This window comes from Triticum urartu, chromosome 7A (genome assembly GCF_056163025.1).
Source record: "Triticum urartu cultivar PI428250 chromosome 7A, HENAU_Tu73, whole genome shotgun sequence".
Classification (NCBI taxonomy): domain Eukaryota; kingdom Viridiplantae; phylum Streptophyta; class Magnoliopsida; order Poales; family Poaceae; genus Triticum; species Triticum urartu.
The window spans coordinates 569,596,292-569,615,798 of NC_141879.1; the positions used below are offsets into that span (position 1 = coordinate 569,596,292).

The 19,507-nt window shown below is 47.8% G+C and overlaps 1 protein-coding gene, 1 long non-coding RNA gene and 1 pseudogene across 3 annotated transcripts; 2 read left to right on the top strand and 1 right to left on the bottom strand.

Moving 5' to 3' along the window:
* Positions 1–514: 514 nt before the first annotated feature.
* Positions 515–4,464, top strand: LOC147960479 (uncharacterized). 2 transcript variants are annotated; one of them, XR_015610648.1, is made up of 5 exons: positions 515–1,244; positions 1,405–1,578; positions 2,097–2,257; positions 3,214–3,422; positions 4,102–4,464. It is a non-coding gene; the product is annotated as an uncharacterized LOC147960479 (long non-coding RNA). The 2 variants fall into 2 exon arrangements; XR_015610649.1 differs by having other exon boundaries at positions 3,217–3,422.
* Positions 4,465–15,442: 10,978 nt separating this feature from the next.
* On the bottom strand, positions 15,443–17,149 carry LOC147960480 (uncharacterized; annotated as a pseudogene).
* Positions 17,150–17,472: 323 nt separating this feature from the next.
* On the top strand, positions 17,473–19,146 carry LOC147960481 (uncharacterized). Its single transcript, XM_087537129.1, has one exon. It carries the CDS (start codon positions 17,473–17,475, stop codon positions 19,144–19,146), a length of 1,674 nt encoding a protein of 557 aa, XP_087393255.1.
* Positions 19,147–19,507: the final 361 nt, after the last annotated feature.

Here is a 19,507-nt window from a genome sequence, read left to right on the forward strand (position 1 = left end):
CTTCCAGGGCGTAAATTTGTATTTTTCACGAGAGGTGGATAAAAACTTTGGACACCCAACCATTTGGTTGTACATTAAATATGTCCTAATATACTAGAAAAATGACCTGGTCCAATTTTACAACAAATATATGGTAGGTCATTCACAAAAAAACTAATTCTAGGCTCTCAAAAAATGAAAAATGAAATTTTCGGTGCAAAGGAAATGAAAACTAGGGAACATTGTATCTCATTCCAAGAAGCAAACTTGTGCAAAATATAATCTCATTTGACTAAACTATTCCAAGATGCAAACTTATGCGAATATATTCTAATTTTTTGAATTTCTCATGTCACAAAATTGCTGACATGATTTTAACACATTATTTTTAGTCAACTATGACTAATTTAGATGATCACAACGTCGTACTGCATTCTGATTGGTCTGTGGATATCTCACGTGGATCGTGCATCAAACACCGTCGGATGCTCGCGGATCCAACCGTAGTCCTTAACTCTTCCACACCAACCGTAGCTCTGTCCTCGTGGTCATTTTCCATCCACCCCCCACCTCCTTCTTTCCAACCAGATCGAGCGAGAGCGAGAGCTCGCCTCCTCCCTTCCCGATCGCCGCCTCGACCTCCCAACCCCTCTCTCTTCCTCTCCCGACGCGGCCACTCTGCTCTCCTCCCCCCTCCATCGTCTGCCTGCTCTGCCATCGCCCCACCCTCTCCTCCCCCCTCACCTTCTCTCCCTCGGCGGTCCCGCTTCCAGATCGAGCAGGTGACGCGGCGGCGCTCTCAGATCTGTGGCGTGCACCCCATGGCTCGTCGTCATGGCCGACGGCCTCGTCCTCGTCGACGAAGGCTTCGAGGGCTGTCGGATTTCCACTGGCGCGGCTGACGGCGGCTGGGGCAGAGGTGCTCCGTGCTCCAGGACCAGGTGAATGCCTCCGCCTCCGCAGCCCAAGGCCACGCCTTCTTCACACTCACGCGGCGGGGGAGGAGGTGGGGGACCTTGCTGCTTCCTCCGCCATCTTAACCGATAGAGGAGGGCGCCCGTGTGCTTCTTCTCGGGCAACGATGCGTCATGCCCCTAGTTCATCTCGTTGTGGGTGGAGCTGCGAGCCAGCGCCGCGCCATGGCCTCCTGCGTCGCTGGATCCGACCTCCACCAGTCCGTCATCGTGCCGATCAGGGTGCCACCATCATGCGGGCCACTGTTGTGCAGGCCTGCAGCATGTTCTATGACACCCCTGCAACGCTCGGTGCATGCTCTGACCATCTTGTTTCCTACTGTTGCTAGTATAGCTCGTATGGTGTTCGATCATTTGTCTCGCTCATGTGTCTATTTGGATCGGGTGCTGAGCGCTAGGTGTTTGCTTACGTGTCTCACTAGCATGAACTTGCCTTGTTGCAATCGATCAGATTGATGCCCCAAATCGCATGGATGGTGCACCGATGCACCCAGTTGCCCAAGGTGCAGGGACGAACGCCATGACAATCAAACGCCTCTGCCAGCAATAGGCATGGGAGGCATATCAGCGAGCCCACCATCGTGGCTCCAAGAAGAGGGGCAACCACCGCCGCCACTGAATAAAGGTACAGTTCTTAGCAAGAACAGAAGCTTTATTGTGGATGCATTTTATGCATTATACAATGACTGCTAGATTAGAAATAGTTGCATCGTGGCTCCAAGAAGAGGAAGCTTTATTGTGGGCAGCCTCTGATAAATGCCGAGATGCCAACTGCCTATTGTAGTATATGATTTCAGCCTGGGTAATCGAAGTTCTTACTTTTTTCAATTTGACTGTATTTACACGAAATACGGAGGTTTCAGAAGGTTCACCTAGTCTAATAAAATCTTCTGCTGTGTCAGTTGTACTGTCAGGGTTGTTTCCTTGGTTCTAGTTAGTCAATAAGAGAGGTTGCAGGACTAAAATTCATGTTGTTTCCTGTCAATCAAACAATAAAGAGTTAATCTTATGTTGCATGCAATTTTATAGTACACCAAAAAAATATTACACTGACAGCACCACCCATCTCCCATCTTCTTCTCACATTTGTGCATAGGTAGGACGGCTCAGATCTGACGTTTTTTGTGTCTTACTGGTTTTCAGGGTGGGGTGGTGCAGTGGCCGCATGAACATGCTCAGGGGCTTCATCGGCGGGGTGCTCAGGAGACGGGCGATGTGGATGCTGCCCACCCATACGGTACACAACATGGGGGAGTCCATCTCCGACCGTCCCAAGCAGAACCATGATAGACCTACAACGGCAGGTAGCATCTCCATCTCCACCTCCCTCCCCCTCTTCCTCTAAGTAGTAGCACATCATCAGGTAGTAGTAGGACGGTCAATACATGTGTGCGGTAGCTTGTTCTGTAACTTGTTCAAATGATAAGAGAGGTCCCCATACAGTATCAGGTAGTAGTAGCACAGCATCAGCATCAGGTAGTAGCTTGTTCTGTAACTTGTGTCTCAGGTTGTTCAAATGATAAGAGACATTCCCATTGTGGTTACAACTGACAATGGTGTGATCCTAGCTATAAAATATAAGGGACAGTATGAACATTCGTCTGTAACTCTAAACTAGCTTGAATAAGCAATCGAGGGAGAAATTCCAGTTTCTTTTGTATAGTGTACATGTTGAATGTCGTCAGATGATGATATAACCATTTTTCTCATCACAAAGTATGCATCGGCAATATAATTTGTAGCATTAGTTAGCTACTGTCGTAGTCTTTTTTAGACTTCTCTTATACGAGTATATGAGCAAGAGTGATGCTATGAGTAAATTTAGATCGCCTTGCTTTAGGCATAAGAATAAGCTGATAAGAACAGAATATTGATACTTTGCATGCTATGAGTAAAATGTTGGTTCTTGTTTTGGTAGTAGTTTGCTTTGCTATGAGTAAAATGCTGGCACTTTGCTTGCCATGTCTGGTTCTTGTTTTGGTAGTAGTTTGCTTTGCTTATCTAGTAGTATCAGTCAACTGACCAGCCTGGAGCAGCTTGGTTTTGTACATGATGGTGTTAACTGTGAAAATGCCAAGTGTGAGAAAATTAGACCAGCTGTCCATTTCTTGCCTGAATGCATTCTTTAAACGAGATGATGTGCTAGAGACATGCTACTATATTGTCTTGCTATAAACAAGATGGTGTTTATTGTATTGTCTTTCATGCACATTTGGTCTATTATCTTCTGACATGCTGGTGTCATGTACTATACACATAGAAGGTGAACTATCTTCACTGAAATTGAAGAACTATCTTCACTGTCTCTCCCTGCTGCATCGTCTCGCCCGTTCTCCTTCTATTTACTCCGGGAAGGCATGATGTACATCTAGTGGTCATCAAGTCAAGGAACCTCTTCTTCTTGCCGCGATTGTCCTCCTCCCCCTACTCGGCTCTGCTCAACAGCTAGCGTCCATGGCTAAAACAAAGGTAAAACTCTGGCTGGTCATTATATTGAGCCATGGTTGTCTGTTTGTGGGGGTTATCAGCATTGGTATAGGTTAGTATGTGCCCTTTAATCAGTGCACACTGATGAAACGCTTAATTGATGATGACGACCGGTTCCGGATCTGCACCTCTTGTTTGTTAATTTGTCTCGTGTATGTTGTCATGTCTGCGAAAGATGCAACCAGAGTGCTTTTCTTGTCCTTAAGTTTAATAGACGAGGAACAACATTGAGATCGTGCTCCATGGCATGCATCAGCTGTTGTGTTTGTAATGTTTGAGTCTGCTCCGTCATCGATCTATAGGCCTACTTGACAGTCATAAAGTTGCATTATTTAGCCACTGGTATGGTAGGATATGCCCAAATGTGGTCAGTATAGGTACCAGGGTCCCCTAATTGCTAGCAGAACTTGTGTAATGAGCTCTTGTTACCTTCTACTTATGTTTAGTCTTTTTTTAGTACTTCTGTATTGGTATTCTGAAATAAAATTCATATGTTTGTATATATGTTCTTTTAGATAAGTATGTCAATACATAACTAGTAATGTAAATGGTGTGACGCAGTTCTAAATAAAAATGCAAATAGCTTGTGAATGTCAATCTCATGTATCAGGGTCATGTTCTTGTAAACCTTATGTAAAGCTAAAATTCTTGTTGCGTGCAGGGTGACTAGTGATGCAGCACAGCAAGCAGTAGCAGGCACACCAAGCAGCAGCAGCAGGGGGAGGGGGTCTCTCGAACGTTGCCGCTACCACTCATTTCTACTGTCATTGATTGATGATTGATGGCCATTGTTAGTTTAGCTCCTTGGTAGTCCCCCCTCTCTTGCAAGCGTCTACAACTGCTGGTAGAAATAGAAATGGTAGCTCTAGTCCCATGTTGTAGTCCAATGTAGTTCCTTTGCTCGGACTGCCCTTTGTTGCTTCATTTCTATGTTAATTCAGTCTCTGTTGAATGTATCTACTATCCACTGTCATGGTTGTGTAACGAATACTTTTGTGTTGAAATAAATAAAATGGTTTGGATACATGCGTACATGCTGAGATGTCAAGCTGGAATAACCATCTGCCTTGTGATGTCCAGCTTCTAAATGTATGTTGTGGAGTGACACGTCTTCAATGTATCTACTTTTTCTCATGCTTTTCCTGTTGTTTTGGACTCTAATTTGCATGATTTGAATGAAACTAACCCCATGGTGTTATTTTTGTGCAGAAATAAAAGTTCTTGGAATGGAATGAAACTTTTTGAGCAATTTTTATATAATATATAAGAATTTCTGGAGCCAAGACCTACCGGAGAGGGGCTCCTAGGTGGGCACAACCCATCAGGGCGTGCTCCCCTCTCCTGGCGCGTCTAGATGGGTTGTACCTGTTGGGGAACGTAGTAATTTCAAAAAAAATCCTACGCACACACAAGATCATGGTGATGCATAGCAACGAGAGGGAAGAGTGTGTCCACGTACCCTCGTAGACCGAAAGCGGAAGCGTTAGCACAACGCGGTTGATATAGTCGTACGTCTTCACGATCCGACCGATCAAGTACCGAACGCACGACACCTCCGAGTTCTGTACACGTTCAACTCGATGACGTCCCTCGAACTCCGATCCAGCCGAGCTTTGAGGGAGAGTTCCGTCAGCACGACGGCGTGGTGACGATGTTGATGTTCTACCATCGCAGGGCTTCGCCTAAGCACCGCTACGATATTATCGAGGTGGACTATGGTGGAGAGGGGCACCACACACGGCTAAAAGATCCAAGAGATCAATTGTTGTGTCTATGGGGTGCCCCTCTCCTCCGTATATAAAGGGGGAGGAGAGGGCCGACCAAGGGGAGGAGGCGCGCCCAAGAGGGGAGTCCTACTCCCACTGGGAGTAGACTCCTCCTTTTCCTATTTGGAGAGGGAGAGGGAAGGAAGAGGAAGGAGGGAGGAAGGAAAGGGGGGCCGGCCCCCCTCCCAATTCGAATTGGGCTTTGGGGGGGGGCGCCCCCTCCCTTCTCCTTTTACCTCCTTTCCATTAAAGCCCATTAAGGCCCATATACCTCACCGGGGGGGGGGGGGGGTCCGTTAACCTCCCGGTGCTCCGGTATTATCCCGATCTCACCCGGAACCATTCCGGTATCCAAATATAGTCGTCCAATATATCGATCTTTACGTCTCGACCATTTCAAGACTCCTCATCATGTTCGTGATCACATCCGGGACTCCGAACTACCTTCGGTACATCAAAACACATTTACGGTGTCAAAACCGGCGGATCTCGGGTAGGGGGTCCCGAACTTTGCATCTAAGGCGGATGGTAACATGAGGCAGGGGACACGATGTTTACCCAGGTTCGGGCCCTCTTGATGGAGGTAATACCCTACGTCCTGCTTGATTGTTCTTGATGATATGAGTATTACAAGAGTTGATCTACCACGAGATCAGAGACGCTAAACCCTAGAAGCTAGCCTATGGTATGATTGTATGTTGTCCTACGGACTAAAACCCTCCGGTTTATATAGACACCGGAGGGGGCTAGGGTTACACAAGGTCGGTTACAAAGGAGGAGATATACATATCCATATTGCCTAGCTTGCCTTCCACGCCAAGTAATGTCCCATCTGGACACGGGACGAAGTCTTCAATCTTGTATCTTCATAATCCAACAGTCCGGCCAAAGGATATAGTCCGACTGTCCGGAGACCCCCTAATCCAGGACTCCCTCAGTAGCCCCCAAATTAGGTTTCAATGACGTCAAGTCCGGCACGCAGTATTGTCTTCGGCATTGCAAGGCGGGTTCTCCTCCAAATTTTGAATGTTTGTTAAGTAGTGTCCGGCCCCATAAGTGTTGGACTTCTTGGCTTCTATGCTCAATAAGGGCTATCTTCCATGCGTCGAATGAATACGAGGAGCCAGGGCGTTTTTACATTCGCCTCCCTAGCCAGATAAATAAATTGTCTATTAAAGGGATGGGGATTCTTAGATCCAATCCATACCATCCTCCCACAGCGAGAACCCATCGGAGCGCGCTTCGGAAAAATCCACTCCAACATGGCCGACCACCGCAGCTCCTCCTCTCGCCCCCGTAGCCCTAAGCCCGGTGATTGGGTGAGGTGTTCCATCCCACACAGTCGATTAGTAGAATTGCAGACTCAGGGATTTCTCCCTCCAGCGTATATGGTTCCCGTCTGAGCCGGGCTCGCCAGCTATAATGGCGGGGAGCAAGCGGAGAGCTTCCCCAGCCCCTCTACGGGGGAGCGGGTGTGCCTTGTTCATTTCGAGCTGTGGAAAAGGTTATTTTGCCTCGTCCCCCCGCACACAGAAGGGGTCACTTTATCAAGTGGGCGGAGCCGAAATATGGCGCATCGCCGAAACCAGATATCTGTCCGGTACTCCGAAGAAGACGTCCGAAGACTGGCCTTCGGAATGGTTTTATATGAGGGACGTCCCCCTTCCGGACCCTATTCGGCGGGGTCTTCCTGAGTTTAACAATGCTCCTCTGAAGAAACGCCGAAGCTGGCGCCCACGAAGCCCCCAGGAGGAAGACAACGGAGAAGTCCTTTACCTGATGAACTGGATTAAAGCGCTGGCTCAATCATGATTGACAATAATCGAGGTTATGTCAATATGCATAATGCGGGGAGTGCAGCCACTTCAATATCGAGGGCACCCCCTGTGGTGTTTTAACGGGGAAGATGATGCCACCCGTTGCGGGCGTAAGGGACCGGACTCCGCTGCTGCTTTAGCAAAAATTCTGTCCGAGTTGTTCAAGGGAGAGGAAGAGGAGTTCATCCGTATCAAGCCACGAGATGGATTCTCCATGTACAACCCTCCAAGCTGGGTGAGTTATATCTTCTTACTCCCATTCTTCCCGCATTCTTCGTCGTAGGTACTCACCTTGCCATTTTACGGCAGGAACTGCGAAAAGCTGTAAGGGAGGTCAACAGCCCATCTCCACAACCAGAGGACCCTGACCGGGCCCTCGGTCCCGGACTCGAAGAAGATCCGGACATATTCGTAGAGCTGATAGACAGGCAGTTCTATCAATTGAGCTGTGACGACGCCATGGTGGCCATTACGGCCGACTATCCCGGACTGCTCCCTGCGTCGCACATAAGAAAAACCAAAATCCCAACTCCAAAAACTAGGATCCCCTTTTAGACACTTCACCTACCATACACATATGGTATTTTACAGGGAAGGCATTCGGGACGCCGTGCCGAACCCGCAGCAACTCGCCAACAAGAGGTACCGAGGCCGGGTAGGCCAAAAAGGAAGGCGGTCAGGACGGAGACGCCGACGCAGAGGTACGACACAAAACCCCGCTCCATGGTTGTCGTCTTTCTCAAAATGTAATGACGTGCATGTTTCTTTAATAGAAAAAACGCTTGCCAGAATATGTCCGGAGAGGCTGCCGATCACGCTTCCACCAGTCGGGCTCCAGGGCCGGACATAGAGGCGGAAGCCGACATGGGGCGGACGCCGGATGCTCCTCCTACAGAGGATGCAGATAGACTGTCTGCTACAAATTCAGAAGTGGAGAGCGCCATGAATCATAGGCGTCGCCGGGCCGTACTCTGTGACGCTTGCTTCTCACCAGAGGCATTTGATGCCTTCAATTCTAGAGACGCGTACCTCTGTGCTGCTCAAAATGGTCTAGCCAGAGGCACGGACCAGTATGTAAGGGATGTACGGGTAAGCAAATCTGATGATTATATGTATCAGTAGCCCCTGAGACTTGAAACAGTTGACGCAACTGATTTAAGGATCATTATTTGTGCAGGTTCTTACGGAGAAGAATTCCCAACTGTCTCAAGAGTTGGACGAGTGCAAGGCCCAGCTGGAACCCGCTGTTGCCGCGTTGAAGGAGTCCAAAAAGGGTCCCCCCGGTAACTCTTTTGTCTATTGCAAACAATACCAATACCAGGTAGTATGCGGCATGTATGCACACCTAACAATAGATGTTCCAGGTGGCCCCGGAGTGAATCTGGAGGCCGTGGAGGCGGATACGGCACGTGATGATCGACAGCGAAATGCTGGCGAGCGCGTGCTGACGCGAGTCAGGTAGGAGAAAAATGGTCTCCAAGATGCCAATATCCGGCTGGGCTTGGAACTGAAGGATGTCCGAGCCCAGCTTGCGGACTCCGTGAAGGAGAATAAACGGCTTCAACACGACATTTTTAGTAAGTGCTTGAACGAACTCTTTAAAGGAGTTCGGCGAAGAAGCCTGCTAACAGCGTTATGTCTACAGGTATGCTGACGGGTCGTCCCGCAGAGGAGATGCCCGGTTCGTTGGGTGATCTTCTACCAGAGCTCTCGCAACTGCACGAACAAGTTCGGCAGGTGATGTAGAGTATTTCCCAAGCCTTGTGGCCCTCCGTGTCCCTGCCAGGAGGCATGGGGAGCTTATAGAGAAGCTCAAGGGAGCGCGGCGGCGCTTCCGATTATGGAAGATATCAGCCTGCCGACAAGGTACAAGGGAAGCCTGGGCTATGGTGAAGACACGTTATACCAAGGCTGACCCAAACCATATGGCCGAGGTCGGACCTGTGGGGCCCGATGGGAAAGAGATCCATGTCAGTTTAGTGTATGATCAAGTAGAATTAGCCGCAAAGTATTCCCAACAGGATTGTAGGCTAGACAACCTGTTGGATGGTATAGAAGAAGAATTTGATCAGTCTTAGTGACTATGTACTTCAAGTGACATATGTAATGTCCCTAGCCGGATTGTAAATCATTTGTCATGGTGGACCTTTTCGCTTCAACCTCCAGACCCGATAGTCCGGAGTGTATCCGAATACCCACTCGGTTATATAAAAACCGGGGTATGCATGGAGACCAGGCGTAGGGGTCATAAGTGCTTGAACAGACAAGTACCCAACTAGCTATCACTACAAAAAAAAGACACATCCGTGACATTTTGGGCCGAACGAATTTTTTTCTGTCATACATATGACACTTCTATGACGATAATTGTGACAAAACCCGGTATCATCATAGATGTGGTGGGCTCCTACTTCTATGACAAAAATCATGACAGAAAATGGGCTTTTCGTCCTGGGCGGGCCGGAGATGCAGCTGCATGACATTCTTTGGGCCGTCCATGACGGAAAAAACCGTGGTAGAAGCGAGGGGGAGGAAAATTTTGGGGAGTTCCCGGTTACGGTGGGAGGTCGGGGGCCGAGCGATGCGCGTTTCTCTCGTACACGTATGCGCGTGTGTGCGAGGCGTTGGCTCTAAATGAACCCGAGCGAGGCGTTGGGCTCTAACTGAACCTGAGCGATTGCACTGCAGGCTACGCGTTACTAAACCCGAGCGATCGATCGATGGCTGTTAACTGAACCTGATCGAGCGATTCCTTCGCTACTGCTGCTAACTGAAGCCGATCGATTGGATGAACAGTGAGCGTTGCCGGGGGGGGGGGGGAGGTTGGATGAACAGTGAGCGGTGGCGTTGCCTCTGGATGAATAGGACCCCGTGGTGTGGAGGGCTGGATGAACAGTAGACGGTGGAGGGGTGCCCGTGGAGGGGTGGTTGAACAGGACCCCGTAGTGTGGAGGGCTGGATGAACAGTAGACGGTGGAGGGGTGCCCGTGGAGGGGTGGTTGAACAGTAGCCGGTGGAGTAGCGCGCGGTGGAGACTGGATGAACAGGAGCCCGTGGAGGCTGGAGGAGGTCGACGGTGGAGATGAACAGTATCCCGTGGAGTCCCGTTTTGCGGTACGCCACACCCCTCCCGATGAACAGGACCCCCCATTTCGACCATAGGAGGTCCGTTTCGTCCGTTTTGCGGTACGCCACACCCCTCCCGATCAACAGGACCCCCGTTTCGACCGTAGGAGGTCCGTTTCATCCGTTTTGCGGTACGCCACACCCCTCCCGATCAACAGGACCCCCGTTTCGACCATAGGAGGTCCGTTTCGTCCGTTTTGCGGTACGCCACACCCCTCCCGATCAACATGACCCCCGTTTTGACTGTAGGAGGTCCGTTTCCTCCATTTTGCGGTACGCCACACCCCTCCCGATCAATAGGACCCCGTTCCGAACGTAGGAGGTCCGTTTCCTCTATTTTGTGGTACACCGAGCCTCGTTTCCATCGCCTGTTCCGTCCAAGCCCTCCCGATGAACACGACCACGCATTCCGTTCCGACCCAGCCGGTTGGCTCCCACGCATTCCGTTACCTCCCGATGAACACGACACATTCCGTTCCCTCCCCATGAACACGACACATTCCGTTGCCTCCCTATGAACACGACGACGACGCTGTTTCTCCGTTCCGACCCAGCCATGTACACGAGCCCTGGCCATACGTATGCACGAGTAGGTGTTCGAGACCCCGCCCGTATGTACACATACGTGGCCGTATTTTCTTTCTTGCACCCTGTCCGCTGTACATACGTGTACATGCTACGTGCGCGCCTCTACTACGACATGTACGCGCCTCTACTATGACACGTGCGTGCCTCTACATCCACCAGTATATATGTACGTACACGTTCGCGACCAGAATGACAACGCTACGTACGCTTCGACCAGGTGGGTCCCGACTGTCAGGCACTTCCTTGCGTGCGAAGATGTAGCTGGTGGGTCCCAGCAGTCAGGGGGCGAATCGTTTTTTTGCCCGGACGCACTTCCTTGCGTGCGAAGATGTAGCTGGTGGGTCCCCGTAGTCAGGGGGTGAATCATTTTTTTGCCCGGACGCACTTCCTTGCGTGCGAAGATGTAGCTGGTGGGTCCCAGCAGTTAGGGGGAAACATTTTTTTTTTTGCGAAATACGGTGGCCCGTCCGGCGGGTCCCTGCTATCAGGTGGAGGAATCATTATTTTGCGCGTAATAAGGAAGCACTTCCTTGCTGCGGCTGTGGACCCAGCTGTCAGCCTCTCCATGTACAGTCCACGTCCGATGGAAGTCGTTCCTTGCCCACATTGACCACGCCACGCCGAGAGCACCACGGCGGTGGACGATGGCGAGGACTAGGAAGGGGACGACTCGGAGCCGGGGAAGACGCAGCAGTGGATGCCCACGCGAAGAGGAGTACGAGGGTTCACCGGTTCGGCTGCAGTGTGAGGCTGCTGTTGCCGCGGAACAACAAGGGGTGTGGGTGAGTAGAGGGATGGCCTGGCCAGCGGTGGGAGTAGTAGGGGCGGTGAGGCCTCCGCGGCATCACAGCTGGCCACGGGAGGCAGGAGCACGCGGCACGACCGGCGCCGATTTGGACGGCTGGAGCAAGAAGACCAGAGGTTGAAGAAGCACTACGGCCGTTGGATGAACATCGTATGGTAACATGAGCTAGAATCGTTCATATTGACTAAGTTGACAAAGCCCTCCGTCCCCGTCAACTTGGTAGGCCCACAAGTCAGCCTCCCACTACGCTGGGTTCCAACTGGCAGGGGGAATATTCATTTTTTTGTGCGTAATAAGGAGGCACTTCCTTGCGTGCGAAGATAGCTGGTGGATCCGACATGTCAGCGGGGGGCACGTTATTTTCACGAAATATAGAGGCCCTTCCGGTGGGTCCCAGATGTCAGGTGGAGGAATCATTATTTTGCGCGTAATAAGGAGGCATTTCCTTGTGTGCGGCCGTGGACCCAGCTGTCAGCCTCTCCACGCACAATCTACTTCCGATGGTGTCATTTGTTGACCACGTTGACCATGCCGCGCCGAGTGCATCCAAGGTGGTGGACGACGGCAAGGCCCCGGATAGCAATGTGCCGGAGATGGGAAGACGCGGGAGTAGAGTCGTAGACGGAGAGGTGTACGAGGGTTAACTGGTTCTAGTGCGGTGTGGTTCGGCAGTCGGTGGATTAGAACATGAGGTGTGGAGGGGTGGAGGGATGGCCTGGCCAACGGTGGAGTAGCGCTTCATAGCGAAGTGTGCTAAGTAGAGCTGCTAGCAGCAGGAGGCGGGAGGTGGTCCCGGCGGCGCTGGAGGAAGAAGACAAGAGATTGAAGATGGATGCCGGTCGTTGGATGTAAATCGAACAGCTAACATGTCAGAATCATTTGTTGACTAAATTGACAACGACTTGCGTTGGCTTCAACCTATTGGCCCACATTTCAGCCTCCAAAAATGTGGCACGTATTCAACCCATTTTTTTTTCAGAATTTACAGTCTTTTTTTGCGCGGTAGAATTTACAGTCAATTTGATCTTTTTTTTGAATTACAGCCATTAGCTGGGCTGGGTGAACAAATAATGTAGCGTCCATGCGGCCCATTTAATTTATTTCCTAAAAAATTATAGGCCATTTGCACTTTATCGGAATACACGATTTTGCTGAGCTGATTCTAATTATAATGTTGGGTTGGGACAGCAATGTTATCAAAAAAATAAAAAGGGGATGAGCATTTTGCTATAAATATATTTAAATAATAAGTGATATTATTACATTCGTCCTTAATTCTTACCAAGCTTTTGTACACAATCACTAGGATTTTTGTGCCAAAACAACCCAGGATTTTATTTGTTAAGAAATTATTTTTATAACTTAATAAGATGTGGGATATTGTTTTCTTACATATGTAAGTATCTGTTAAATATATGATGACAATAAAAATAATATATAATAACATATAAAATAAATTAAATATATATAATATAGTTAGAAGGGAAACATAAGTTGGACCTGGCGTTCCTATTCTTATATAGAAAAATAGAACAGACCTCTGCGTTTTCTTCAAAAAAAATACATAAATTGGGCTGCCAAAAATAAAACCTCAGATGGAAGGTCCATAGGCCGGTCGATACATGACGGCCCTAAGAAAATACAAACAGGCCTATGGACCTCCCATCCGAGGTCGTGGGCTACGCATGTTAAAAATGAAAGCCTAGACGGGGCAGCCCAAAACCACGTCCAACACTTGCCAAAACTTCATCCCTCGTTTTCTCTGTGTTTCGCACACTCGACATTGTGTGGGCATTTTGAGTGTGCATCATATGAAGATGTGCTGTGCATGAATGTTGATCAGCATGATGTTAACTGGCTGGTAGTTCCATTTTCGACCATGAATAAAACTTCCAACATGATGTTAACCCTGTTTGAAAAGGCCGTGTCAATATAAATGCTCTGCCTCTGAAAGTTGCAGTTTCTTATCTGAAACTGAACTTGTAGTTTCTTCTCTGAGAATCACATTGTCTGCACTTTTATACTCCTATGAAACTACATTTTTTAAGTGCTAAAAATAGATCTCTAGAATTCATAAAATACTTCATATGCTCAATACTGCAAATCTGAAATTCAAAAGACATTCATATCTGAAAGTACTCTCAAAATACACAACACAAAACACAATTCACAACCTTCTCGACTATGGGGCTAGGGGGCAGCCCCCTCCTATTCCTCGGCGGCAGACAGCCGCCCCGTGAGACGATGTGAACGGCGAGGGAGACGATGGTGGGGAAGCGTCGTCGGGCCAACTGCTTTTCTCCTCTTGCAGTTGGGTTCGGTCGATGAAGACGCCACCGGCTCGCTCTGGCAGGACACCCTCACAAACGGCACCCTGTAGATGCTCGATCCTTCAATCTCTGGTGGATGCTCCATCTGGGATCGATACTCCCACCACCGCTCCCTCACGATCGGATTCGGTGAATCTGTTTGCTCCATGGCCCAGAGGAGCAACTCTATGTACTCCGGCGCGACTCCCTCCGGGAGTATCGCCGCCTTTTTGCTCTGTTGCAGATATTTGGCCATGGATATCGCCGTCGCTGCTAGTTGGTCCTTGTTGTCAAACCAAGATTGTATCTCCAACATCCTAGCTAGCTTCACAGGGTCGCCGTCTGCGATCCTCATGTATCGATTGTACTCCTCCATCGATCTACTTCTCCACAACACCTTCACTCGCTGGCGGTGGTTTTTGAATGGAAGAGGAGAGGAACAACACTGGTTTTGGATTAGAACGGGAGAGGAGCGACGCTGGTTTTGGACTGGAACAGGAGAGGAGGGGCGGTGGTTTTGAAATGAAAGAGGAGAGGAGCGGCGCTGCATTTAGATTGGAACAGGAGAGGAGCGGAAGAGCGGCGTTGGTCTAGGAAGTATTTTTTTGTTGTTTTGCGTATTTTGGGTCAAAGTTTGACCACATACTGTATTTGACAAGCAAAATGTGAATGCATGCCACCAAAAATTGTATCGTTTGGTTCGTATCTGAATGTACTTTCAAATTATATTATTTTTGCAACGTATAACATATATTTTATGTGCGAAAATCATGGTCAATTATGACCCAGAATAAAAGGGAGACTAGTTAATGTGGGGTCGCTTTCTTAATTGAAGGGTAAATTGATTTTGATTTTGATCCAGTCACAGCGCGCCGGCCCTCTCGTCCAATCCTAAATCGCTGCCGCACGCTCCTCTCCCTCTTCTCCATTGCAAAACCACCTCCTCTCCTCTCCATCATCTCCATTCCAAAACCACCGTCTCGCCTCTCCCTCTTCTGATCTTCTCCATTGCAAAACCACCTCCTCTCCTCTCCATCATCTCCATTCCAAAACCACCGTCTCACCTCTCCCTCTTCTGATCTTATCCATTGCAAAATCACCTCCTCATGCATGTCGCCCAGAGGCGCAATTGTCGTCATTTTGATCTGAAGCACCGGATTATAACATATAACACGAAAAAAATGCCACATGACAAGAAATCATAACCTCACTGCCCAAAGGAGACAACATGAATCCCGACGGACAAACTAGACGAGGAACAAAGCTCAAATTAAAGATAAACTCGTAGAAAAGGGGTCCTTCGATAGATGTCCTAATTAACATAGCCGACTTGACCTAGATGGCAGCCGAGTAGTCACTGTTCGTGCATGTGCCCCCAATGACTAGCCCAACTCAGTTGTCGCTGTTTAACCCTCGCAGTGATCCGAAGCACATGACACCTAATTTTGCGAGATGACAAGAAACCTTTTTTTAGATTTCTCACCACAACTACAACCATGTACTCCCTCCGTCCGGAAAAAGTTGTCCACAGCATAGTGTAATGTTAATTTTTCAAAAACACCCTTATAACTTCAAATTTGTTACAAACAGGTCACCATACAGGTCGCGTCTTCTTCCTTCTTCCTCCGCCCGTCGCCGGCGCGCGTCGCCAGGGCCAGTCGTCAGCCCAAGACCTGCGCCGCCCAATTTCTTGCTCCACCGCCGCACTGGACGTGCTCCTCCGCGACCCAGGACCCGCGCCGCCCTGCTTGCTCCGTTGCCGCACAGGACATGCTCCTCCGCGGCCCAGGACCCGCGCCGCCCTGCATGCTCCTCCGACGCCAAGGACCTGCGCCGCCCTGCTTGCTCCGTCACCGCACAAGACGTGCTCCTCCGCCGCCCAGGACCTGCGTCGACGATATCCCCTCCTTCCTCGCAGGGCCTGCGCCGCCGTCGGCCAGGACCCGCACGCGCCTGGGTCTCGAGCGCCTGGACCACGAGCTCCCGCCGCGCCTGGACCACGAGCTCCCTCAAGCTCATCCTCAAGCTCTTTTGCGATCCTGGACCTCAAGCTGGAGCCCCTTCTGCTGCTTCTCCGCAACTTGCTGCTCCTCCCCTGCTCGTGCTGCCACCCGGAGATCCCCTTCTCGTGTGCTGCCGCTTGAGGTCCCCTACTCGTGCTGCTGCTGGTGAGAACAAGTACATGTTTCTATAATTTGTTCATCTCCAGTGCCTTGCTTGCTTGCTCTGTAATTTAAAACATAACTGATCTGTGTACATTGCTTGCTTGCTTGCTCTGTAAATTTGAAAAAATTCAGTTAATATTGATGTTGATTTCTGATGGACCAATCTTTAGTACTGCCAAAAAAATGTTACAGAGGGGCAGAATCATTCATGGCAGTAAAAAATAAGTCATGGGCAGAATCATGAGATGATGAGAAAGGTTATAGAGGTCAGAATCATTGACAAAAGAAGGAAAAAATCATGTACTAAATTACAGCAAATTCAGGCCAGATTTAGCCAAATTGGAAACATTATTTGGAATTCTTCTTCTTCTACTCTTGCTAGCAGTGAGCAGTGAGATGGGAAGACAGATTATCTTCTTAGTTGAAAGCATTTTATTCACATAGTCCTAAAATTTATAAGCTGAAAATACAAGCTTCTTCTACTAATTCTTTGAACTTTGATTAGTCCTAGTCTGAACATGTCACAACATTTCTGTCAAAATCTCAGACTTGACAATAAATCTCAGATTATTTAGGAACACACTATTAACTGAATTTACACTAAGATTTCTTGTTAACCTAATTTACACTAAGATTTCTCACTCCATTACATAATTCTGATTGTTAACTGAATTTACAGAATAATAATTTCATTTGCATAATTACAGTGAAGTTTCAGTAACTACAGTAACTAAATTTATAGTAAGATTTCTCACTCCATTACTCTGCTATTAACTGTATTATTCTGCTGTTAACAATCAGAATTGACACTATATTATTCAGTCAAGTTGATGTTCAGATCCTGTCATTTTGTTCCAAAACCTGTCAATTTCTGTCAGGTTTTGATCTGTCAAGTTGATGTTCAGTCAAGTTGATGTCAAACTTGACACATAAATAATATTTGACATCAATGAAATTTAGACAGTGAATACAGTTTGGACAGTACTCCACTGTCATATTTTCAGTGAGTAAAATTCAGTTTTGACAAATTGAAGCCTACTCTATTCTACAGAAAATGTTGTAGAGGATGTTATTAACTTTTCTGATGTTGTAGAGGGAGTAATAGATATTCATAGTTCTATAACTACTGCCATGGTCTACTAACATAAGATAATTTCAATATTCAAAATGTGTACCTGCACTAGTTGTCAACAAGAAATACAGTAAAAGTTGAGATGTACTCATGGCCCCTGCTTTTGTTTGCTTTTTAATTCCTGCCCTGGTCCCTGCAAAAAAGAGAGATGTAGTAGGACCTGTAGTTGCTTATGAACAATGAGTACTTTTAATATCTACTTTTCTCTTTCTTGGTTTCTTTGCTTTTTGTCTAGGATTCTTCATGGTTTTCTTGTTATGGTTATATGCTCACCATTCATCTTTTGTATACTCTTGTTATGAGATCAGATAGGAGCACACAACTATGGATTTGAATTTGATGCTGGAAGAGGAGGATGAAGCTCAAGAAGAAGAACAAGCTCAGCAAGGTGATGCTATTGATTTGAACTTGATGCCGGAAGATGAGGACGAAGCTCAACAAGAAGAACAAGCTCAACAGGGTGATGCTATTGATTTGAACTTGATGCCGGAAGATGAGGATGAAGACATTGAATTGAATTGGTTTCTTGAAGAGGAAGAAGATGAAGAGGCACAAGGAGATGCAGAATTGGAAGAAGCTCAAGAGGCACAAGGAGATGCAGAATTGGAAGAAGCTCAAGAGGCACAAGGAGATGCAGAATTGGAAGAAGCTCAAGAGGCACAAGAAGATGCAGAATTGGAAGAAGCTGATGCACATGGCAATCCAAGAGGCAAGGACTTGACAGACAAGGAGAGACATGGTGTTTACTGTGCTCTGCGAGTAATCGAGCTTAGAGATGGACAGGTTCATGTGTATGACAAGGTGCTCATTGTGACGATGCTGAATGTTCACCTGCGAACAGTTACAAGAATATGGAATCTAGCCAAACGACAACTTGCAGCAGGCCAAGAAGTTGATGTTTCAAGCAAGAAGAACAAAAGTGGTAGGAAGAGAAAAGAACTAGATCTGTCGAGAACAACCACAATCCCCTTGAACAAAAGAAGAACAATCCGGTCTCTAGCAAGGTGTTTAGGTGTGCCCCGATCAACCCTACATGACAGATTTCAATTGCAAGAGCTGAAACACATCACAAGCACCATCAAACCCACCCTCAAGCCACAGAACAAGATAGCAAGACTAAAGTTCTGCCTATCCATGATGGATGAAAGATGGATATCAAGTCCTTGGCCCAGTTTCAAGCCAATGACAAATATGGTCCACATCGACGAGAAATGGTATGACATGACCCGAGTGAAGAGTAGCTACTACGTACTACCTGGAGAAGAAGAACCAAACCGAACTGTGCACAATACTCATAGCATTGGGAAGGTAATGTTTCTAACAGCTGTAGCCAAACCTCGCTACAATGAAGATGGGGAGATGATATTTGATGGGAAACTTGGCATTTGGCCGTTCCTGGTACAGACCGAGGCACAACGAACAAGCCAGAATAGAGATAGGGGGACAATAGAGTTGAAGCCGGTCAAAGTTACTAGACCTGTGTGCAGAGATTACTTGATCAATAAAGTAATCCCTGCCATTCAAGACAAATGGCCAGACGGTGACGATGACACAAAGATCTTTATTCAACAAGATAATGCAACACCACATGTCCTCCCTAATGATGCTGGTTTTCTAGAAGCCGTGGCACAGACAGATCTGGATATTCGATTATTGCAACAACCACCAAACAGCCCTGAGCTCAATGTTCTGGATCTTTGTTTCCACTGCTCCCTCCAATCCCTAACCGACTGCAGAGCGCCTATGAATATACAGGAACTGGTACAGGGTGTAGAGGAGGAGTTTGAGAACTACGATCCCCATAAGCTGTTCAAAAGCTTTATGACGTTGCAAGCAGTCATGGTGGAAGTGATGAAAGATCAAGGAGGAAACAACTATAAGCTGCCGCATCTACACAAGGACCGTCTACAAAATGCTGGAGAGGAAATAACCGGTGTATACTGCAGTCCGGAGCTAATTACTGACACCAAGGCCATTATTGAACAAGGAAATGAGTAGATAGAGAAAGCTCAAAAATAAAGGGAAAGGGAAAAGGAAAAGAAAGGATAGGAGTATGTGATGTGTCATGTGTATGTATTGTGTCATGTGTATGTCTTGTGTCATGTGTATGGCTTTGTGTCATGTGTATGTCTTGTGTCATGTGTATGGCTTTGTGTCATGTGTATGTATTGTGTCATGTGTTCAATGAGAAAGGATAGGAAAAGAAAGGATAGAAGTATTTGGATTTATTTGAATAATAGAAGTATTTGGTTGACGCCAGCTTACTGGTATAGAAACAACATACTGATGTACCTGAACCCATGCAAGATATGCCAAACTTGCAAATAGGCAAAAACCTACTACACCTACATTGTACCCA

What these genes read in the sequence shown, in the direction of transcription:
- LOC147960481 (XM_087537129.1), top strand. Translation starts at nt 17,473, where the DNA reads ATGGATTTGAATTTGATGCTGGAAGAGGAGGATGAAGCTCAAGAAGAA.